The sequence below is a fragment of the Arachis ipaensis genome, chromosome B01 (genome assembly GCF_000816755.2).
Source record: "Arachis ipaensis cultivar K30076 chromosome B01, Araip1.1, whole genome shotgun sequence".
NCBI lineage: Eukaryota > Viridiplantae > Streptophyta > Magnoliopsida > Fabales > Fabaceae > Arachis > Arachis ipaensis.
Window position 1 is genome coordinate 40,037,264 of NC_029785.2, and position 24,970 is coordinate 40,062,233.

At 33.8% G+C, this 24,970-nt stretch overlaps 2 protein-coding genes across 3 annotated transcripts; one reads left to right on the forward strand and one right to left on the reverse strand.

Annotated features, from left to right (window-relative positions):
- LOC107629285 lies at positions 951–5,443 on the forward strand. 2 transcript variants are annotated; one of them, XM_021120456.1, is made up of 9 exons: positions 951–1,425; positions 1,839–1,981; positions 3,487–3,606; positions 3,865–3,921; positions 4,338–4,461; positions 4,567–4,686; positions 4,857–4,928; positions 5,063–5,116; positions 5,225–5,443. In XM_021120456.1, exons 3-8 carry the CDS (start codon positions 3,593–3,595, stop codon positions 5,063–5,065), a joined length of 390 nt encoding a protein of 129 aa, XP_020976115.1. In that variant the 5' UTR covers positions 951–1,425; positions 1,839–1,981; positions 3,487–3,592; the 3' UTR covers positions 5,066–5,116; positions 5,225–5,443. The 2 variants fall into 2 exon arrangements, with proteins under 2 accessions (XP_020976115.1, XP_020976113.1); XM_021120454.1 differs by lacking the exons at positions 951–1,425; positions 1,839–1,981 and adding an exon at positions 2,223–2,361.
- On the reverse strand, positions 1,954–3,472 carry LOC107629266 (transcription factor MYB74-like). Its single transcript, XM_016332016.2, has 3 exons — positions 3,124–3,472; positions 2,779–2,908; positions 1,954–2,431 (listed from the first exon to the last, which is right to left on the reverse strand). The coding sequence occupies exons 1-3, from the start codon at positions 3,263–3,265 to the stop codon at positions 2,290–2,292; spliced, it is 414 nt and encodes a 137-aa protein (XP_016187502.1). The 5' UTR covers positions 3,266–3,472; the 3' UTR covers positions 1,954–2,289.

The following is a 24,970-nucleotide window of genomic DNA, read 5'->3' on the forward strand; positions in this document are numbered from 1 at the left end:
AGCAAGAAATAAGACTAATAGAAATAAAAGAAATTTATAACCGATTTAAAAATTCACAAGAAGAAGTCTCTCTTAATTCTCTTAGAGAAGAAATAAAAAAGTTAAAAAGAGAGGTTTCAGAGTTGAAACTACAAAATATTAATATGGATTATAGATTACTAAAAATAGAAGGAGAAAACATAATAAAGATCCAAGAACAAACTTTGCAAAATAATGTTAGAAAAACAGAGGAGACTAGTAATATAATAATTCCCGAGAATTATATTAACCTAGGTACAGAAAATTACATAAATATACTCACTACTAGAAAAATAGTTATTACAGACAGATATTTCCGACGGATTTTATCCCACGGAAATACAGACGGAATTTCAGAGGGATTTTTTGTCGGAAAACAAAAAAAATGAATTAGCATAAATTACAGACGGAAAAGAGAATCCGTCGATATATCCGTCGGAAAAATTAATTTTTTTTTTCCATAAAAAATGGTTACAGACGAAAAATCCGTCTGTAATTAAATAAACAAAACGCTGTGTTTTATTAAATTATTACAGACGGAAAATCCGTCTGTAATTTAAAATTTTCCGTCGGAAATATTAAAATAAAGATTTGACCAAACGAGCTCTTCCTCCTTTCCCGTGTCTCTTCCCCGCACCTCCACGCCCATCCCCTCCAAATGCTCTATCGGTAGCGCGTCTCAGCCTTGCACCGCCGTCTTACCTTGCGCCGCCGTCGCACTGAACCTCCATTGCACTGAACTTCCATCGCCGCGAAACTCTGTCACACCCCTTCCCGGCTCTTCTCTGTGTGTTGCTGGTTCCCTTTCGAACCCTAATATGCATTTCTCCGCCACCGTCTTCATCGCCTCTGTCCTTATCCTCTTCACCTTCTCCTGCGTTCACTATTTCTACCTTCCCGGCGTCGCTCCTCAAGATTTTCAAACCGTACGTCTTCCATTTTTCTCTCTTTCTGAGATTCGCGTTCTCCTTTCTCTTATTCGAATTTATGCGCTACTTGTTTCATTAATTTCTTGATCAAAGATATTCTCACAGAAATCACAAGTGCATTTCTCGCTCATGTGTTGCTTAGTTGATGTGTTTTTCTCTTCGATCTCGCCTCAGCCGTGCAGGTAACCTAATCAGAAGGAGGTGCTGTGAGGTTTTTGTTGTATTTTATTGATGTATTTTGTTGTTGCTATGAGGTTTTTTTCAATTTTCATACAGTATGGATAACATTATAGTAAAGAGTACTACTACTTTGGGTTTTATATATATAATAATGCTTTTCCTGTCATTGAAACATGAAAAAGTAGCAGCAGGAGATAACAATTACAATGATCCATACTTTCGTTTGAATTTTGAAGAAATTTGATGGTGCATGCAGTAGCTGGGATTGATAAACCCTAGGATTGTGATTTAATTAGTGGTCAGTTTATTCTTCTTCAAGTCCTTAATGATTTACAATCATAGTTATTATTTGTTTATTTATTTATTGTTTGATTATTTCTGGATTTTTTTTTAGAATTTTAAGATTTAGTAATTACCTTTTCCCTCAGTAAGCAAATGTAAGTTTTAAATTTATATAGTTCTATTGTGACTTTGTGAGCTTAAGTTGCAGATTCCATAGTTTAGAAAGTACAATAAAACTTTGGAAGGTTTGCTTCTTTTGTCGAAATTTTGGTTTTTATGTGAAATACAAAGCTATAATATCTTAATGGTGCAACATAGGAAGTGATTTTTGCTTGGCAGAGTAGATTAGAGCTTTATGACATTGTCAGACAATTCGCTCTCCTGGTTTATATATAACCATTATTTCTGTTTTGGCTTATGCCGCTGCAGCACTTGTGGAAGCACTCTCTGCATCATACACCATTATCCTAGTATTTTCAAAGCTATATCTCCTCACTATATTTTCCATTTCTTTTGGAGAAATGGAAAAGTTGGCTGGCTTTTACTTAGTGGTACTGTCTTCTGCATTACAGGTATGTGTGTCTCTTATCATGTTGATAATATTCATCATCATTGTCCATTGATACAGAAGTAGGAATATTATCAACTTGGCATGCCTTGGTTTGGCTATTGACTAAATTTTCTATATGAGAATTGTGCAAAGAGAGACTTGCAACTTAATGTTACTATTGTTGTGTTGTTATTGTTGTTGGAGGAACATGCTTGAGAGATTGTCTCGCTTCAGTATTGTTATGCTTACCATGTGTTTGATGAATTTCCTGAGAGAGATGGAAAAGAGCGGAACTTGTTTTCTGTGTTTCCTTTTCCCAATTCACAAGATTTAGGTACTTTTCCTCTTGGATTGCTTATGAGTTATTGGATCAATCCCCATCTTCAACAATTTCTTCTTGATGTGAGTGTTCCAATAATTCTTAATCTCATTATCTGTTCTTCCGGGTAAATTAGCAGCAATTGTAGACCACCTAATAAGCATTACACAAAAAAGTTTAGTTCAATTATAAATAATGCTGTTCAAATTAATTAAGTTAAGCATATATAATTGACTTTGAACAGTACTGTAGTTTCCTTGCCTAGCTAGCATTCTAACTATATATATGAAATGAGTTTTAATTCTTTACACAATCGAAAAGTCTATGAATTAGTAGGCAATAATTCTGTATATTACATGTGCAAATTCAAAAAGGTTCTTCTTTAATATAATTTATAGATAGACTTATTAAAAATGAAGGATATATAACATGCACATTAAAAAAAATAAACAAGGAACATTATTTAGGTCATGCTAGGTTTGATTTAATAATAATCTTACTTGTTTCCCAAAACAGTGTGTAACTGGATGATCATTTCTTCTTCTTCAAATGAGAATCTTCCTCTCTTTATATCAGGCCTCAAGTAATTAGCCCACCTTAGCCGGCAACTTTTTCCACATCTCTTTAATCCTATATATTAATTATTTATTCATACATGTTCAACATTATTAAATCATTACAAATATATTCATGTTAAGTATATACATAAATGTATAATACCTTATTATCTAACACACGTACACTTAACTAAGATGATTATTAATTAAAAGTGGCTTCTGAATATAATTGGGCATTATTATATAATTAAGTAGCTAAGGTAGCACAAATTAATTAAATTAAAGTACCTGCATTCTTAGGAAGGGTTCGCCACTTGCCATGCTCATGTTTCTGAATGTAATCAATGAGTTTTTGATCTTCCTCCGGAGTCCATGGACCCTTCTTCAATCCATTATTATTGTTCTTTTCACTAGAACAAGACTTGGCCATGATGATTAATTGCTAATTAATTAAGTTAAAAAACAAATATTATGAACACTTAAGCTTGTTGTAAGGAGATAAAGGAAAAAAGGTTATTGCTCTACTACTTGCAAGCAATAATAACGAGTAGGAAATAATTGATGAGTACTACTTGTATGTACTACTTCATGACCAATAAACTTTCTTATATTAGATGACCAATTCTGCCTTTTGTTACTGCTGAGGACCAGAAAATTGCCATGGCCAAGGCTTCTAAGGCATGTGCCTTTCTCAGGAGATGTCCTTCACTAACACTGGGTTCCATGTTGGAGGAGATTGTTGCTATTCTTCCTAGCCATGAATTTGCTTCTGTGAGTGACATTCAGTTAAACTCTTCATCTTCATCATCATATTAATTTTTTCTACTCATTCTCATGTAGCCATGTTTTTACATTCTTATGTTGCATCTATGCTTTATTTTCCTTAAGTACATTTCTAATCTTTTCTTCGTCTCAGTGATATTCTTCTTTTATCAAAAGATACAAAAATTCACCCCACTGTTTCCTTAATAACTGCTTTACTGCCTGTCTTTGAGTTTGGTCATTAACTTTATCTGTTGCATCATGTAGATTTTGTTGTCAAACATGGCTTATGCAGATGACGACGAATCTCTTGTTGAAGATGAGGTTCTCTCCTTTCTTTCTCATTAATAAGTCTTTTTTCTCAATATATTAAAGAATGATTTTTAGTTAACTTTATCATTCTTTTTGCCATGGCTGAGGTATTCTGTTGTTTGGTTCTGATGACTTTAATCCTTGGCAGAAGTGTAATTATGGGAAAATTTAGTTTAACTTGTTTGAAGTTTGATTAAATCATGCTATCATCAGTTTGTGTAATTTTTGTTTCAATACTTTGGTAGTGTTTGGATTGTCTCTGAGATTTAAGCGGACGGTTGGTATAGATCTTAGTACAAGTTTACACTAATAATAATTTCTATTAAATTTGCACAGTTGGATTATTTATAGTGTATGCTTTGATTTACCTTGAATTATGACTCCTATTTGTAAAAGAGTGTACCAAAAATCCATTTCTTCAATGCCAGGTTTAAGGAACAAATAGGAGATGTTTTAGCTGCTCGCGCTACATATATTCAGCAGACTGGTAAAGAGTCAGATTCTGATTTTGTGCAGAATGTTATATCAAGAGCCAATATGGAGAAACGTTTGGTATGCAATTAGCCTTTGCTACAATTGAAGAAAGCTTTACTCTTTGATGATAAGCTGATACAAAAAAGATGACTACATGCGCTACCTGTTACATTTTTATTGCAGGGAAATATGGAATCAGCTTGTGGTATATACAAAGAAGCAATAGAGATGGTTGTAGCTGAAGAGAATTTACAGCATGCCCTCCCTAATTTATATGTCCATTTCTCTCACCTAAAATATATGGTATGTGGCATATTTATCATTTTTTGTTGAATTTTCATTCTAAAAGGCTAAGCATCAATATTGTATGACTGGGGAGAGCAATATTGTAAGTGTTTTTTTCCATTATGTGCTGAATAAGAAAAATTACTTGTCTCATTTCTTAAGTTTGATAATCATTTTCCTTTTTGCAGGTTGAAAAGAATTCTAAGAACCCTATTCTGCTATCTGGTTGTAAAGTTGCAGATGGCAGTGGTGTTATGCTCGTAATGTTTTACTTTCTTTTTCCATGTGTGTGTGTGTGTGTCTATATATTGATTGCCATGTGTGTGTTTTACTTTTTTTGAAATTCCTCTCATCATTTATGAACTGAGTAACTCAAATCTTGTTTTTTTCCCAGTAATGGCTTCGGGATCCGATGATGCTCTTAAGAGTGTTGGTTTAGTCTTAGCAGGTAATAACTAATAAGTGTTTATCATAAAATGCAAAATTTTAATTTTGATTCTGGGGTTGCAGTAAATTCAATAATCACTTTTATTTCTAATGATATAAATGTTTTCAGGACTTACCAACTGAATCTGGAACTGTGATCCCCTATGTTCACTTGATGAAACAAGCTCACAAGATTTTGAGGACAGTTATATAGTCTTGTTATTTGCATAACTTAGTATAGTTGAACAATACATTGAGTTTATGTTTTGAATTATAGTTGATGTATCAACACACTTTGATGTATGGTTGTTACTTATTATTATAGTTGATGATCAATACATTTTGTTTATGTTTTGAATTATATTGACTTGCTTGTTTATAGTATTTTTCTTTTAGTTTGATAATACGATGAGTTTGTTTATTTTTTGAAATATTATAAATATTCGAATACAAATTAGATAAAAATTTGTATTAAATTTATATTTATTTTGTATGAAAACAAGCTTATTTTGTAATTAGAAAAATAAAAAAAATTATTTTACCTTACTGACGGATTTACAGATGGATTTTCTGTCTGTAATCAGAGTATGAGATGATTTTTCAAAGTTCAAATTATAGACAGAAAATCTGTCGAAAAATCCGTCTGTAATTACAGATGGAAAATCTGTCTGAAAATCTGTCTGTAATTACAGACGGAAAATCTGTCTGAAAATCTGTCTGTAATTACAGACGAAAAATTTGTCTGAAAATCCGTCTGTAATTACAGATAGAAAATCCGTCTGAAATTCCATCTGTAATTACAGACGGAAAATCCGTCGGAAAGTTCGTCGCCTTCGGAAAATGGAGGGAGAATTTACAGAGGGAAAATCCGTCGGTAACTAGTAAAAATCCGTCGGTAATTTTCTGACGGAAAAAAATCCGTCGGTAAATAATTTCCGACGGGGCTCTTACAGAGGGACAAAATCCGTCGGTAATTTCGTCGGTAACCAAAAATCCGTCTGTAATAAAGACTAAATCTGTCTGTAAATCTGTCTGTATTAATCCATTTTCTAGTTGTGACTAACTTTATTAGTAAGCCAAAAGTGGTTCACTACGATAACTTTAATTATAGGAGAAGAAAAATTTGATTTCATAGCTATGATAGATTCAGGAGCTGATGTCAATTATATACAAGAAGGGTTGATACCTACCAAATACTATGAAAAAACTACAGAAAATGTTCTAAAAGCAGAAAATGATAGAATGACTATAGATTATAAATTGTCTAAAGCAAAATTTTGTAAAAATAGAGTATGCTTTGCCACTACATTCTTTTTGGCAAGAAATATATCCCATCAAGTTATATTAGGAAATCCTTTTACTTTATTATTATACCCCTTTAATGTCGATATCGACGGAATAACTAGTACACGAATCCCCAATCATCCTGTTCATTTTGAATTTCTCACAAAACCAAAACAACATGAACTCAATATGTTACAACATCTATCTACCCAAGTTAGTGTTATAGAAACAGAAGCAAAACAAATTAATTGTTTGAGCCAAGAGAAAATTTTACAACACCTACCACTCCAAATTAATATTATAGAAAGAAAGACAAGAAAAATTACATGAGATATCTTTACCATATGAAGATGGGTTTAATGAAAAAATATACCAACAAAGGCAAAACTAATACATATGAATAAAGAGTATCTAGAATATTGTAAAAAAGAAATACAATAATATCTGGATAAGGGACTAATAAGACCTTCGAAATCACCCTGGAGTTGTACAGGCTTCTATGTGATGAAAGTATCTGAAATAGAAAGAGGTGCTCCAAGGTTAGTTATCAATTATAAACCTCTAAACAAGGTATTAAAATGGATTAGGTTTCCCTTACCAAATAAAAGTGATTTAATTAAAAGATTAAATAAAGCAAATATCTTTTCAAAATTTGATTTAAAATCAGGATATTATCAGATTGCAGTAAAAGAGGAAGATAGATATAAAACAGCTTTTATAGTATCCTTTGGACATTATGAATGGAATGTAATGCCCCAAGGATTAAAAAATGCTCCAAGCGAATTCCAAAAAAAAAATGAATAATATATTTTACCCGCATATAGAATTTACTATAGTATATCTTGATGACGTATTAGTACACTCAAAAGGAATAAAGCAAATATATATCATCTAGAAAAATTTATGGATATTATAAAAGAACAAGGATTAGTTTTATCAGAAAAGAAAATGAAAATTGTTAAAACTAAAGTAAGGTTTTTAGGATATGAAATTTATCAAGGAACTACAGTACCTATTAAAAGAGCTATTGAATTTGCAAATAAATTTTCAAATGAAATAACTGATAAAAAATAACTCCAAAGATTTTTGGGATGTTTAAATTATGTAGCAGAATTCCTACCTGGAATAAGAGTCACATGCGAGCCTCTTTATAAGAGATTAAGAAAAAATCCACCTCCATGGACAAAAGAAATTACTTCTATAATAATAAAGATAAAAAATGCAGTAAAAGAAATACCATGTATAAGTATATTAGATCCGTCAGCTAAATTAATTGTAGAAACCAATGTTCTGAAAATCGGACCGGACCGGCCGGTCGAACCGGTCCGACCGTGAACCAACAGCTCAAACGGTTTGGGTTACTAACAGAAACCGCTATTTTAAAAACCGGATATGAACCGCTGAACCGGCCGAGAACCGGCCGGTAAGACCGAACCGGAACCCGGCCGGTTTATAAGAAACGACCCCGTTTCCTTCCTTCGTTGAAAGAAAAGGAATTGCACGCGTTTGTCCCCCCACCCCCTTCCTTTCTCCAACTCTTTCCTTCAGCAAATGCCCTAGCTCCACCAAAGAAAGCAAACCCTAGCCTCCACCAATCTTGTCGCCGTCTGTCAGAGTGAGAAACTGCTGCTGCCGCCTCTGTTGCACTCAAGAACATCCATCTTCGTGCTATTGGCGTTCGCTACTTCGATCTCACCAACTCCTGTTCGCTCTCCATCCCCTGTTCGCTCTCACGAATCGCTTGGTCGCCGTCGTCCGCGCGCTCAACAGCTCTCCGTCGTCCGTCGAAGGTCAATACTCACTGTTAGTGGCTTGTTCTTCGTGTTTTTTTTATCGTCTGTTCAGAAATCAAACCCTCTTCGTGCTTGTTCATCGATGGTCAGTGATAGTCGTTTTTAGTGTTTTTGTTTTCATTGCTTGATGATTATTAAGTGATGCATTGCTGTTTTCTTTTTTTACTTTGTGCTTGAGATTGAATGCTTTGTTAGTGCTTAGTGCTTGTTCTTAGTTGATTGGCTTTGCTCACTACTCTGGCTTGTTCTGGCCTGCTCTTGATTGATTAACTCTGTTACTGGCTTATTGATTGATGATAAATTGCTACTGATAAGCTGTTACTGTTTTGTTAGGGATAAATTGTTACTGTTACTGTTTTGTTATGTTTGTTGCTTAATGGTAAAATGGAAATCAAATCAAATGTTGTTTGTTGCTGAATGATAATTTTTGTTGCTGAATGCTGTTGGTAGTATTAATTTTGTGCTGCTATTAATTTTCTGGTTTTCAGAACCTTGATACAGAAACATGAAGACGATGAAGAGGGCTACTGGTGTTTTAGTGTTTTGCGCTTTTGCTGCTTTGTAATTGTTGACTGGCTGAATGCTGTAGCAAATTGTTAACTGGCTGAATGCTGTTTTGCAGTTTTTCACTTTTACACTTGTGTTCCATCATTTTCAATTTTGTAATTTGTGATTATTGATGTTGGGTACTGGGGTATACCTTAGGGTGATGAACTATTCTTCTAAGTTTTGTTTCATTGGTATTTCTTGATATCAATGATTGAGTTATTCAAGTTGCTTCCTCTAATTCTTATAGGGTTTACTTGTATAACCCCTAACAAATGGGACAGTGGTAAATTAATTATGAAAACAAGGATGTATTCTCATCAATTAGAAAAGTTCTTCTTGGTCAAACTTTGCCTCCCTATGTATCCTTTTGGATGGTAACATGTGTCATCTTCAATGCTTTTTAATTCTTCATCACCTGTTCTAAATCTTTGTTTCTTTTGAAGGTGTTCTCCAAACTGAAAGAAGGAAGGTTTCTCAGAGAAATAGAGTTGAAAAATCTGATTACCAAAAAGATGGCTAATTCTAGACTTGCAGATGGTGTGCCAGAATTGTGGCCATAGGTCATCTACATTTTGTTAAAGTTAGAATACAGAGCACAAATGATGGAACTGAACCTGCCTCTGCTTTGTAAAGTAGAGGTTAGTGTATAGATATCATAGGAATATTATGTTACAATGTCTTTAGTTGTTTAAAAATTAGAATGTGAACTCTATACTGAAATGACCAAGTAATGCTTTTATTACTATTTAGTCTTTAGTTGTTTAATATTTAGATATGCTTTTAATTTATTACTATTTAACTTTTGAGTTTGGATTTTGATAAGATCATATGGTATTTGGTTGATGATATTTTATGTAGTGTCTTAAATTTTGAAGATATTTTAAAATTTATATTAGACTATAATTATATTTTAGAATGTGTATTTATAATTTATTTATTATTTCTATTCTAAAACGGTTTTTCCGGTTGAACCATCGGTTGGACCAGTTAGACCAGTGAACCAGTAAACCAGTAACTAGAGCGGTTTAATGACCGGTCCGGTTTTCTGAACCTTGGTAGAAACAGACGCATCAGAATTAGGATATGGAGGAATTCTTAGACAAAAACCTCCTAATAGCTTAAAAGAACAAATAGCAAAATATCATTCAAGAATTTGGAATCAAGCTCAAAAGAATTATCCAATAGTCAAAAAAGAAATACTTGCCATAGTATTATGTGTTTCAAAATTTCAAGAAGATTTATTTAACAAAACATTTTTTATAAGAACTGATTGTAAAACAGCCCCAAATGTTTTAGAAAATGATGTCAAAAATCTTATCTCAAAACAAATATTTGCAAGATGGCAAGCTATTCTATCATGTTTTGATTTTACTATTGAACATATAAAAGGAGAACGAAATTCACTCCCTGACTTTCTTACTAGAGAATTTTTGCAGGGAAAGAATGGATCAAAAATCAGCCTCCAGTGAAGATTATGGTCAACCTTTTGACCAAATAAAAGAAAGAAAATTACCTATTACTCCTGTACCAGCAAAACCATTATCATTAAGCCCTATGACTATGTCATAGGTTGTAAAAGCATCATCATCATCATCACCTTCTAAGAGCTCTTTAATTACTACCAATAATAAACTCACATTATTGCAACCATCAGATCTCTATAGCACTCAACCCTTGAAAGAATAGTTTTCTTACTATGAAAAATCCAATCCTATTAAAATATTAACCATTGAAAAAGAATGGTTTCAAAAAAGATAGAAAAACGCTATACAACACTATTTTCCCAAATACTTTCCATTACATTCCTATTAACCCACAAAAAATCCAAAAATTCTATGAATTCATATTAGTAGACACCGGATCTATTGAGTTGACACATTATAGAGATTCCAATACCAAACAGCCCGTTTATTCAAAAATAAAAATCATAAAAATATTATCTCTACAAGAGTGGGAATTACCCCCATATCAGTCTAAAAGCTTCTCTCTAAAATTTGAACCTCAGAGCTATACCTATTATGATTACCAAGAAGCATCAAACCATATCTTATTCCTATCACCAAGTCCCCATTCTTAGTTCATTTGATTCAGAAAGGGGATATCATTACAATTCCCCAAATGGTTCCAATCATGGTTCTAGAATTTTAGACCAATAGAAGTCTTCTTCCCCAAAGAAGCCAGCATGGCGTATGAATATTTTAAAAACAAGTCATCATTTTTACAAGAGTATAAATTCATTTCATTTATAGCAACTATGGGAATAAGCTAGATTATGACTTGAGAATATGATTCAGCAGCATATGAAGAATGTCCAAGCATACAATATTTGGTAAGAATAATAAAAATAAAGTGGTGGAACAAATATGATATAAATCTGCTAAGAAAATGAGCTATTGATCAATGGTTAACAACATCACAAAAATGTCCAGCAATAACAGCCTCAAGCACCACCAATGAACAAATAGCTTATAAAAAAGAGACCCAATTCTTAGCACAGAAGCGACAAATTATGGCAGCCTTAGTAGCGACAACCTCAGAGGAAGATATCCAAAGCTCTCTACAAGTAATACAAATAGTACCTCTTGGAGAAGACGAAGAGGTACAGTCCAGCCCAGCTCATTATTATCAAGACTTTCAAGATCCATTTGAAATGTAGTAAGAACTATATATGAAATCAATGTAAAAGCCCAATCATAAAGAAAAATGATCTCTGTAAAAAAAAGGGTAAAAATAAAAAGTAAAAGTAAAAAGTAAAACGTAAACAGTAAATGTCGGCAAACAGTAAAAGTAAACAGTAACTGTCGACAAAACAGTAAATGTCGGCAAACAGTAAAAGCAAACAGTGCTATTGAAAAATAGTACCCAAACAGTAATCATTTGGGGTCTATAAATACCAAAGACCTCACTCATTCAAGATCATCAAAAACTTGAAAGCTCAAGAAATCTCTCTACTTTTATATCTTCTTACTTCATATATTCTCCAAATATTTGTAATCATCTTCAAGAATTGTATTAACTTTATAAGCAATAAGAGTACAAGTTCATCTTTGTAAGTCTACTACCTTTTGTTTCTTTATTGTTATTTCTATTCTTATAACATAAAAAATTTTCATAAAAGGCTTAAATCTTTAAAGCTAGTTAGAAGAAACATGAAAAGAAGAGTAATGGCAATAAGAAGAAAAATAGGAGAATTAATAACTGAATCTTTAGACTTAACAATAGAAATAAATAAGATAAATAAGAAAATAATCAAGACCAAAAAGTTGCTACAACAGATTAAAACCATAAAATCAGTAAAAACCATTAAGGAAAGCATTAAGAATAAACGCATTCATCATGTTAGAAGAATGAATTATCTTCATGTGCAAAATATGATACGATTTTATGATATACAATCAAGAATACAAGCCCTTAGATCTTTACAAATGGATTCTGAACCTTTACAAGATCACTCTTTACAAGTACAAGCTCAACCCATACAAGTCCAACCTTTACAAGTGGTATCAGAGCCTGCCCAAGGGGAAGGTATCTGATAACATTTATAAAGTATTATTTTTCCCTAATTTTTATTACAAATCTTTTCTATGAAACTAAATTTTTATAGTTAAAATTTTGAAGTAGCAGTGAGAACTGTTAATACGTTGGTCAGCCCAGATCGTAGTCCTGGTTATAAGTCCTAACCAAGGCAGTGAATCCGTTGGTTAACGAGGGTGGTCCCGTAATTCACAAAGTTCTAACCATAAAATGACTAGTTTTTTGAGAACGATGAGTAGTTTAAATCTAGAAAAAAATAATTCTTTAGTAGTAAGAACAGATAATGATGAAGCATCCACCTCTGGAACTAAAAATGAATTAGAAATAGCTAAGTTAGAAGAAAGTTTTCATAATTGAAATATACCTATAATAGATAAAGATGAAGTATATAAAAAGAGAAATTTGTGGGAAGGTAGAAATTATGAAATTCATATGTTAGAATATTTTAAACCAGGAACAAGTAGTAATAAAATTATTACCATTTTAGAAGAGGATAAGCTAAAAGCACATAGTGACAAAGGGTACAATTTCATCCATATAAGATTAATACAAGTAGCAATAAAACCTAATTTTAGAATAGGGATAAACATTCAAAGAAATCTAATGCTACTGAAAAATTTTCATTAAAAAATATTTTTTAATAATGTTATAACATCCAAAGAAATGCTTTTACGTACCATATATTTTTATTAAATTAAAAAATAAGAAACAAATATATCTTTACAGGGAATATGGACTTTGGACTTTGGACTTTGGAAATTTTATGAAAACTAAGGTTAACAAGAATTTTGTGTCAGTGCCTAATTTAAGCTTCCATCATTACTTTCATTTTGTGCCAAAGTAATTAGTTAATATAAGAACTATCTTATATTTTGAAATACAAACCCTGTCATCAAACTTAGAATAACGTAAAAATGAAAAAAAAAGAGGAAAAAGGGGTAAAACTTTAAGTTAGATATAGAATGACTAATACAAATGCATAAGAAGTGCACATTATATTAATAGAATGAATTATGTCAACATAGAGTGCAAATTAAATTTGTAAAGTGCTGAAGCAGAAGAAAAAGAAACCCCAAATCAATTTTAGTGTGACAAACACAAGAAGCATTTCCATTTTCACTGCAACCACTCCAATTTTTACCTTCACCCATACAACACATTACAATACGCACACACACAAACACTGTATTTAAATAGGATTGAAAAAAACATACAAAAACATATATTCTATGATAAATTTTACACCCAGCAACCTTACTTAAGCACAAAAATTACGAGAATAAATTTCTGATTAAATATCAGCAATCAATACACGAATTCTATTCTAGCAGTAGCAGTGTGAAACGAACATAATGAAGTCATACAGGCCACTGTTAATAGATCGCTCTCACAAAATCCGTCATGCTAAGCTATAAACATTCATGGCACTTCACAAAAATGTGGACAGAATTTTTTGGAAGTCACATTTGTATATAAAATCCCTGCTTATAATTACATAGCCATTGGTATATTGTACGCATACCAACATGGATTCACATGATTGCAATCACAACGGTTCTCCTATACAATAATGCTCTCACAAATAATCATACGAAAGGTTTATCTTTTCAATCATAAGCACTTCCTTGTACAGGGTCAATAGAGGAATGTGCTAGTAAAAAAATAAAATACAATACTGATGTGATTTGAGAATAAATTCAAAAGCTTTTAAATCTATCTGGTGGGTTATGGGTATTCATCATATTCAATTGTGATTCTTTTCAAATATAAAACAAATCCACTTAGTATATAAATAAATAAATAAATGTCAGGGACCAATTGGACTTTAAGCATGTGTTCTAAAATCTTATCAAGGCAATGTGTATAAAAAAACTAGAGTTATCATACAAAAAGCACTTTATGTTAGAATATTTTTATGCACAAATTGGATCCTGCATCTGGCATTTTTGTTGAAACAGCCAAAGTTAAAATTATATTTCAATTAGGGTTTAGAAGCTTAAGCACATGTTCAAAGAGGATTAGCCTTATAAAGTTGGAGATGGTAGAGAAAGAGTACTCACATAGGCTGCTCAAATCAATGCAAATTTTACAATTTCCATATAGTTTGCACCTGAAAGTACTCCTAGGCTAGAGGCAAATAGAAGTTTACTAAAGTAACCTATTTCTACTGAAGTTTACTTCTCAATTTTAAGTTAGTATTTTGCAAATCAAAGCCTATCAAAAGCTGGAGTGTCACTTCTCTTTAAACTACAACTAACCTAACACATTCCACCAAAAAAATTTCACATTCTCGCATCAAATAGACATAAATTAGGCAAACAAAGTAGCCCAGATTTCAGAATCAGAAGATTCATAAGAAAGAAAAACAAAATAAACAAGCATGACCAAAACCAATTCATAGGAAGCACATCATACACGAAAACAACCAAACCGAAATGAACAGAGAAGAACCCAGATTACACAAACTAATGAAATCCACAAAGCATAACTAACCTAGGTTACACAAAGCATAACCAACGAACGAACGAAGGAACGAAATCCACAGAGCATAACTCGCTAAATATTAAAAACGACCCAAACCAGTAATGAAATTTGCCCAGAACTAACCTAGGTTACACAAACTGTGATGACAACAACGCTTTCTGATGAACGCTTTCTGATGAACTCAACAACGCTCTCTCAACTAGGTTCGTCGGACTTAATCCTGTGAAGGAGCAAACGAAGACTTGAGAAATCGTGGCCTAGGAAGAGGAACTTGAAAAGTGCGACTCACTTACCTTGCAGTGGTTACGACGGCGGCTACGACGGAGCTGGGCTGACTAGCGACGCAGACATGGAAGGACTTCAAGCATGAATGAGAAGATGGAATGAGGGGCTGCTTCAAACTGAAGCCCTAATTTGATTTTAAGAAAGGGTAGATATTGGAATTAGTTAATTATAATAGGGGTATTTTAGGTATAAAATAATTATTCAACTTTCTGTCTCTGTCTTTAAAAATCTCAGTCTCTAGTGTCCCTACTTTTTGGAAGTACTGAAATACTAAAATTTCTAAGACAGAGACACAAATTTAAGTACCAGTCTCTACCTCAACAAACATAATACTGAGTTCTTATCCCCCAGTCTCAGTTCCAGTCTCTGCAAACAAACGCTACCTTAAGGATTCATTAATAGGATTATTAGAAAGTAACTGTCATGATGGACCAGTTTTCTTTAATTGTTATCCGAATTATGCTATGAATCTAAAAAATGAATATACTTGGCAAGCCCTAAAATTGCAAGTTCGATATGATGAGAAAATTATAAATGAAAAATATGATCTATTTGAAATAATCTATAGAATATATTATAAAATTACTAAGGTTAATTATAACTTCAAGATATTAAAATAATCCTCAAAAGATGAGACGATAATTATGCATGCGAATCTAAAAAGAACTAATATACAAACTCCTAGAAAATTAAGACATGAAGAATTAATAAGCAAAATGCCTGAAGAATGGGTAATACATGACGTTATTGAAGAGCCACAAATAGAAAATACTAGATTAAGAGAAATAATAAGAGAAGGATCAGATATTAGAATTAGGATGAATAGATCCCAATCACTAAGAATTTCTGATGGTATTGAAATTATTAGTCATAGAAATTCTATAGATAATTCAACAATAGAAAATATGGATAGTATTATAGGAATTAATAACACAAGGCCTCATATAGCCACTCCTGTATATAAAACACCTTCAGAATTTGATCCAAGGGAATCACAAATTTTATCAGTAATTATTAAGGAAGAACCTTTTGAGATTGATAAAGAATGGATAAGACAAGACTTTAATGCTGATTATAATAAATCATTAAAAAATTGATATTTTACCAATCATTCTGAAAATGAAGTTATTAGATTAAGAGAATTATTCTATGATTTTATAAAAGAAAATAGAATTAATTTATATTTCTTTGACTGGTACATTAATTATTACTCTGAAAATAATAAGAAACTATGCCCTCTGACAAAACCAACTGTTGTATGGAAAACAAGCTCAGGATCAGTAATAGAATCTAAATATCTCCCTAAAGAAACTATTAAAATATCAGTTGAAAAAGATTTAGAAGTCGAAGCTACACCCTATAAAGATAGCAATGCAGAAGGAAATGCAGAAAAAAAGAGATATTAAAAAATTACATCAACAACTAAACCTTACTAATACCATGTTAGATATAATGAAAAATCAATTAGGAAGAATGGAAAATATGAAAAAAAACAACTAAGGTAGAAAAACCTATAGAAAAACCTATATATAAATTACAGAGTTTAGATAATATTAATTTAAAATCTAAAGTAGAAGCAAAAATTGAAGAACTAAAAGAAAAACTTAGAAGTATTAGTCTAGGAAAAATGACAATTAATACATTACAAAAGGAAGAAGAATTAGAACTAAATAAAATATCCCACAAAAGAGATTATCCTAAAACAAGAAATTATTATTCTAGACCATCACTAGCAGATGTAGACCTAGAAGAAAGAACACAATTAGTGCAAAATAGCTTCACAGGATTAGACTTAGTAGAATGGAATATAGATGGATTAAGTGAACAAACCATCTTAGATCAAATTTGTAATATGACTATGGCTAGAACTGCTTATAAAATGAGAAAAGCCTCCGATAAAGAAGCAGCAATTATGATAATCCAAGGATTTACAGGACAATTAAAAGGTAGGTGGGATAATTTTTTCAGCATTCAAGAAAAAGAATTATTTATTAATAGTATTAAACAAGAAGATCAGTCACTAGATGCTACATCCACATTAATATATACCATTATTAAGAACTTTGTAGGAGATCCAAGTACTTTTAAAGATAGAATAGGAACCCAATTAATGAATTTAAGATGTCCAACCATGTCTGATTATAGATGGTATAAAGATGTCTTTATGTCAAAAGTTATGATAACAGATGATGCACATGCACCTTTTTGGAAAGAAAGATTCGTAGCAGCCTTACCAAAATTATTCTCTGAAAAAATATTACAAAAACTACAAATACAGTTCAAGATCCAAATTCCCTATAACTCATTAACCTTCGGACAATTGCATAATATAATAGTACAAACCGGTATCGAAGTATGCACAGATACCAAGATACAACAAAAAATAAAACAAGAATCTATCACGGAAAAAAGAGAACTTGGAACATTTTGTTATCAATATGGAATAACTCCAGAAAAAGTACCTAGTGGTAAACATAAAGTTAAAAAGAAAAAATTCTATAAAAAAACCTAAATATAATATAGATAAACCCTTTTATTATAAATAGAAACATTATAAAAAATTACATAAAACTCCTAAAGGAAAACCTAAATCCTCTAATAAGAAAAAATAAGTAACATGTTGGAAATGTAAAAAACAAGAACATTATGCTAATAAGTGTACAACAGAACAGAAAATAAATAAAATAGAAAATAAAGAAATTAAACATGCTTTGACAGCTATATTAATTAATTCAGAATCACAAGAAGGATCAATTTATGAAAATTCTTCTGAAACTAAAGATTATTTTATACAACAATTAGACCTTACATCGGAAGAAGGAAGCTCAGAAGAGAATATTGAAAATGAAGAACAGAATAATTGTCTAGGAATAGGATTATGTAACTGTAGAAATTGTGAAAAAACTGTAAATGTTTTAACTAGAGAACAAACTTCTACACTAGTCAAAATAATAGACAAATTAGAGGATACTCCGTTAAGAGATGAGTTCATAAAACAATTAGTAGAATTAGTTAAAAAAGAAGAAGAAAGTAAGCAAGAAATAAGATCAATAGAAATAAAAGAAATTTATAACCGATTTAAAAATCCACAAGAAGAAGTCTCTCTTAATTCTCTTAAAGAAGAAATAAAAAAGTTAAAAAGAGAGGTTTCAGAGTTGAAACTACAAAATATTAATATAAATTATAGATTACTAAAAATAGAAGGAGAAAACATAATAAAGATCCAAGAACAAACTTTGCAAAATAATGTTAGAAAAACAGAGGAGACTAGTAATATAATATGTAACACCCTAACTTTTAGCACGTCATGATCGTATCAAAAGTAAGGCGTTACGGACCTGATTTCTATAAGGTCCCACATCAGTTGGAGAGGGGAACGAAGCATGCCTTATAAGGGTGTGGATACCTCTCCCTAGCATCATGCGTTTTGACGAGTGAGTGTGGGGGCCTTCGGCTATCATCCCTATCGTCAAAGGCAAAACTGTGAGGCCTTGTGTGCCAAAGCGGATAATATCGTGCTAGCGGGTGGTCTGGATTGTTACAGATGGTATCAGAGCCGGAGCCCGGATGATGTGCCAGCGAGGGCGCTGGGCTCCCTTAGGGGGTGAATTGTAAGATCCAACATCGGTTGGAGAGGGGAACGAAGCATGCCTTATAAGGGTGTGGATACCTCTCCCTAGCATGACGCATTTTGATGAGTGAGTGTGGGGGGCTTCAGCTAGCATTCGTATCGTAAAAGGCAAAAGTGTGAGACCTTGTGTGCCAAAGCGAACAATATCGTGCTAGCGGGTGGTCTGGGCTGTTACAAATGGTATCAGAGCCGGAGCCCGGATCGATGTGCCAGCGAGGGCACTGGGCTCCCTTAGGGGGGTGGAATGTAAGGTCCCACATCGATTAGAGAGGGGAACGAAGCATGCCTTATAAGGGTGTGGATATCTCTCCCTAGCATGACGTGTTTTAACGAGTGAGTGTGGGGCCTTCGGCTATCATCCCTATCGTCAAAGGCAAATCACCGCCACCCAGCTGCGTCCAATCCACTGCCAGTCATTGCTGTNTGAGGCCGAGCTGAGATCCGCCCACCGCGTCGGAACCCTTTCGCGCCGCCAGCGTCGCCGTGACCTCTAGCCGCGCCGTCACCAGTCATGCTTGTCCTTGTCGCCGAGAAAGGAGGGCGCCATCGGCGCCGTTCAGGGTAGAAGGAAGAGTTGTCCGAGGGGCAGAGGAGGCGGGAGCCTCTGTCGCGCCGCCACCGCGCCGTTGCCGTCACTGGAGAAGCTTCGGGCATCGCCGTCACTCCCTGGCACCACCGAAGAAGCTACCGACGTTCGTGCCTCCGGCCACCGTCAGCTGCGTCATCACCGTGCCTTGCCTCATCGTCGTTGACCTCCTCGCAGTCCACTGCTGCCGATTGATCACCACGAAGAACAAAGAGCATGCTCGATGAGTGAGAAGGGATGGAGGCTGGGTTTTTGTCGCTGTACTACTCCATTTCTACCTCTACCATGCCCTGTTGAAGCTGTCGGAGCCTTTGCCATCATCGGGGTTGCTGTTCAATTGATGCCGCTGCCTGGGTCGCTACGGTACAAGCCGCCGTTGATGGAGCTGCTCTGTTCAGTGGTTTCTGCGAGTTTTGACACTGAGGTAAGGGTTTTAATTGTGGTTTCTATCCTTCTGGATTCCGAGAAGATTGTTGATACTGTGTGGTTGTACAGCTGCTGTTATCAGGGATTCGGGCCGCCGCCGTCGCTCGAAAATTATGGACGGAGCTGCCACCAAACCGGTTCGGAGACTGCTGCTGTTTCGGTTCAGCCGTTCCTTCTTCGGTTCGGTAAGCGCTTCGATTTGAAAGCCCTTTTGTTACTATTCTGTTATCTCATGCTGACGTTTGTGGCGTTAATTGCTATAAGATTGAGTTTCGGTTGTTGTATGTTGCGATTAGAGTTGTTGAGACTGTTGAGAAAGCAAGTAGAGCCGAGTTGTTGGTTGCCGTTATTTCGGGTTGAGGTGTGAAGGACTCTGTGAGGCGTTTAGATTATGATTTTGCGTTTTGAGGTAGGGGCGCTTTCTAAAAACTATATTTTATATATTAGAATTATTACATATGGATACTGATGTGAGACAATGTGTATTTGGTGATTGTATCGGCCTTATGTATTGTTTGATTGTCTCAAATGATTATGAATGTTGTTTGGTTGGATTGTTGTGCGGTTTTGTGAAACAGAACGTTTTCAAGTTGATTCTTTTAAAGGTTTGAGATTGAGTTTAATCCGTTGAGAATTGATTTGAATTGAGTTAATTTTCTTGATAATGTGAAAAGTCGAATGCACTTTTGGATTCAGCCTGGTTTACTTTAATTGACTTGGTTTTGATAAATGATTTGTTGCTGAATCGTTTCTTTAAAATTTTGGAAATGAGTTTAATTGGTTGATGTTGATTTGATTTTGAAACGGTTTTCTTGAGATGTGCAAATGAGGCGACTGTTGAATTTAGCTTGATTTTGAATTGATTTTGGATTTTGGACTGTTGAAAGGGATTGATGAACGATTTAGTTGGGACCCAAACCGGGTGGCAAAGTCCAAGTTTTAGGGGAGGTGCTGCCGAAATTTCTATAAAAATCCTAGACTTGTTTGAAAAGCTATTTAAAAAGGTTTGGATTTGAGAGATTGTATCATTTGAATTATTAAGAGAATATTTATGTTTTCGAGCTTAATTTATTTAAGTGAACTTTATGCCTTGAATTTGACTTATTTAGAAATGAACTATTTTTACCATTTGAATCACTGAAAGAAAGAATGATGCTCTAATATTGATTTCAATATAAAAAGGGAGCTTTTAGTGATTTTAAAGGAAACTATACTTTTGACTGAATAATTAAGTTTGAGGCATTTTGGAAGATGTTAGAAAAAAATGGGTTTCAAGAAGAAATCTGAAAGCGGTTTGATTCAAATGAACTGGTTCCGTTTCAAGTGAATTGATTTTTGGACCGAGTTGGAACTTGTGATTTTGTATGATTCGGTTTCATAATAAATTCAATTTTATTTACTGGGACCGAGAATCTAGGATTTTAAGAGTTTCAATGAATTTTAAGGAGTTGATATAGGATGACCTTCCTTAAAGACTTAGGACTTTGTCGAGGAACTTTTGTTATAAAAATCCCATTGTTGGATGGGTGACTTTGAATATTTCAAAGAGATCCTTAACTTGCCATATTTTTGGAAGTTTTGGAAAGAGAATGCCAATGGTGGCTTTGTTTTAAAAGGGGAACGTACTTTGAGTACAAGTGGCTTACGAGCCTGAGATGATTTGAGAAATGAGATCTTTAAAGCCAAGGCTGAAAAGAGTTAAAAATTTGATTTCAAAGTGGAATAAGTCGAGAAAAAGTGATTTATGGCTTAAATGCCGATTTTATGAATTTGATGATGTTGAATGTATGGATGTACGTTGTATAGCAAAAGTATTCTTGGAGCGGTATTGCGGTTTAAAGTTTTAAACAGACTCATATTTTAGTATTAAATAGTATAAGAGTAGTCGTAATGTCCGAGCTATCAGAGTGGCACAGCCGGAAGCGTGCGCTTTGATAGTTAGGGTGTTACATTATGGTATCAGAGCCGGAGCCCGGATCGATATGCCAGCGAGGGCGCTGGGCTCCCTTAGGGAGTGGATTGTAAGGTCCCACATCGGTTGGAAAGGGGAACGAAGCATGCCTTATAAGGGTGTGGATACCTCTCCCTAGCATGATGAGTTTTGACGAGTGAGTGTGGGGGGACGAAGCATGCCTTATAAGGGTGTGGATAACTCTTCCTAGCATGACGCGTTTTGACGAGTGAGTGTGAGGGGTTTTGGCTAGCATTCCTATCGTCAAAGGCAAAACCATAAGGCCTTGTGTGCCAAAGCGGACAATATCATGCTAGCGGATGGTCTGGGCTGTTACAAATGGTATCAAAGCCGGAGCCCGGATCGATGTGCCAGCGAGGGCGCTGGGCTCCCTTAGGGGGTGGAATGTAAGGTCCCACATCGGTTGGAGAGGGAAACAAAGCATGCCTTATAAGGGTGTGGATACCTCTCCCTAGCATGACGCATTTTGACGAGTGAGTGTGGGGGCTTCGGCTATCATCCCTATCGTCAAAGACAAAACCATGACGCCTTGTGTGCTAAAGCGGACAATATCGTGCTAGCGGGTGGTCTGAGCTGTTACAATTTCCTTTATTATAAATTTACTATTGAGCCTTTACGTCGATATCGCGTTTCAGTTTTTGAGAAAAATTCAAAAAAAAAAGCTTGTTTTTACTAACTAAAATCATATACCAAAAGATCTTCAAACACTAATATTCACATAATTACTAATAATAATAAGCGTTATACAAATAAATTCAATATAAAACTCGAATATAATTCCTATCCCTCTGTATAAAATAAAATCTAAATAACAAAGGCGAGGGAATTCTATGAAAGTAACTCAACTCATAACTTAACTCAAATAAAGCTAATAATCATCCGCAGCTTCAAGCTGAGTCTTCGAACCTGTGTCACTGAAAGGGTGGATGATTTTGGGGTGAGAACAAACCACACGTTCTCAGTAGGAAATGGGAATGCCGTAAAAGTAATTTTGAAATAAAGTGCAAATAATTAACATTACTCAATAAAACTATATTTTTTTCAAGCCTTTTGAAAATACTCTTGGTTCTACTTTAGTTAACTAATTACCTCTTTTTAAAATCTCTAAACTCAAAACAAATTTTAAATATAAAACTAGTCACATTACTCGTCTCTCAGCCACATAGTTAATCCTCAGTCAAATGTCAATTCGTAATCACTTTAATACATTCACAAATAAATAGTACAAGCAAAAGATTCAATTCAATGTACAAGCAAGTCACAACAAGGCAAACAGCACAATCAAATGCAAATGTGCAAACAACATGATGCATGTCTATCCCTAACGCAGGTCATGAGCTCATGTGTCGGTTGCCTACCCGCTCCCGACATTACCCGGGTACAAGTCCCAGATATGGCTTTCTAGATGCATATAGTGTGCTTATAAGTCGTACGGTTAGGCCGCATACAGTGTGATTTTAAGTCGTACGGCTAGGCCGCATACAGTGTGACTTTCCAAATCAATAAGCGTACATCTGAAAAACAGTTCTCAGTGTGTGAGCGTCCCCACTTTACATTTGGCACTAAGGCCCAAACAATGTCACATCTGCTCTCCTGTGGCAGTCATTTCATTAATTCATACATTCCTTTAATCTTTGTTCTCTGCTCTCCTGTGGCAGAGATTTCTTTAATTATCTTTCTTTCCTTTACTTTTCGTTCTTCCTCTTCTTTTCTTTCTTATCAAACCGAACTCAAAACATAACTTAAAGCAAAATCCCTTCTCAAAATATTGAGTTTAAAACATCATACTTTTTTTAATAAATCGGTTTGAAAACAAAACTCTTTTCATAATAAATCGAAATCAAGTAATATTCTTAAATTAAATTTACTTTTAAATAACACCTTAAATAAAGTCTAAGAGTTTTATAAAAATTTGGCATCAATTCCTTTAAAATCTGGGTTTTGCCATCTTTCAAGGGTCCCAACCTAACCACCTTTCAAACCCTTTTCTAAACATTTCAAGTAACAAATCATTTTCAATATTCACACCGTTCAAAATATCAAATAGAATCAAATCATTTTCTTTAAAGCTAAGCCTCTCTCTATTTCAATAAAATTAGCCCGTTTCGAATCTTATGCTTTTGAAATTAAAGGAAATTCATTTCTTCATTCAGACTTTACAAATCCCTCCGACCATACTCGTTTAACATTTAATACTAACCAAAATCACATTCTTGCGTATTTTTACCAGTCCTTCATCAGCACCTATTCATCATCTTACTAATACCAAAATTAGTTACCATCCACTTCCATAACCATAAATTCCAGCATCAAACACAGTCTCAATTCAAATCCAATTCATAAACTCAAATCACATTTCAATTTAACAAGCAACACTAAATTGACCAACACTCACAATTACAACCAATTCTCATCAATTAGACACACAAAACATGTGTAAATTATTTGCAATTACTCAATAAATTTTTTGGCATTCTTTAAAAACTTGTAATTTTAAAAACGAAACCCCCTACCTCCGTATAAAATCAAAATCAAAGAAAGCTCCGAAAAAACTTTCTGACCGAGCTGTTGAAGAAGAAAGCGTCAGAAATCATCTGTGCCTCCTAGAATTCCAGTTGGCCGAACTTAAGGGGCAGGAGAGCTACGTCACCGTCGACTTCTACCAGACAAAAATAACGACAACATGTAGAAGAAGAGAATAAAAATACTTTTATCGAATTAGATTTTTTATTGGAGTTACGAATCTTAAGAAATCGAAGCTAAAAGATCAAAGGGAGTCATGGTTTCTCCCTCACCCACGGTCTCTCTCTCGGCCTTTCTTTCTTCCTGTCCGTGGCAATAATGAATTAATGAAAGGAGATAGGTAGAGATGTTGATTAGTGAGGATGGTGAGGTGTCATTGTTATATATGTGTAGATGTATACAGATGAGCCACGTTTCAATCTCTTTTCTTTGATTCCCTTTAAGGCTCAGGGTTATATATATGGAACTAAGGTAATGAATATAATAAATGGTGATTTGGTGGCATTTGTTATATATATGTATATATACATATAAGCTATGCTTCATTTCCTTTCTTTTGCTCTAAATGGCTTCGGCCACTTTTTCTTTTTCTTTTAAACATTAATAATAATAATAATAATAATAATAATAATAATAATAATAATAATAATAATAAAAAATTTGGGGTGTTATATAATAATTTTTGAGAATTATATTAATCTAGGTACAGAAAATTACATAAATATACTAACTTTATTAGTAAGTTAAAAGTGGTTCACTACGATAACTTTAATTGTAGAAGAAAAATTTGATTTCATAGCTATGGTTGA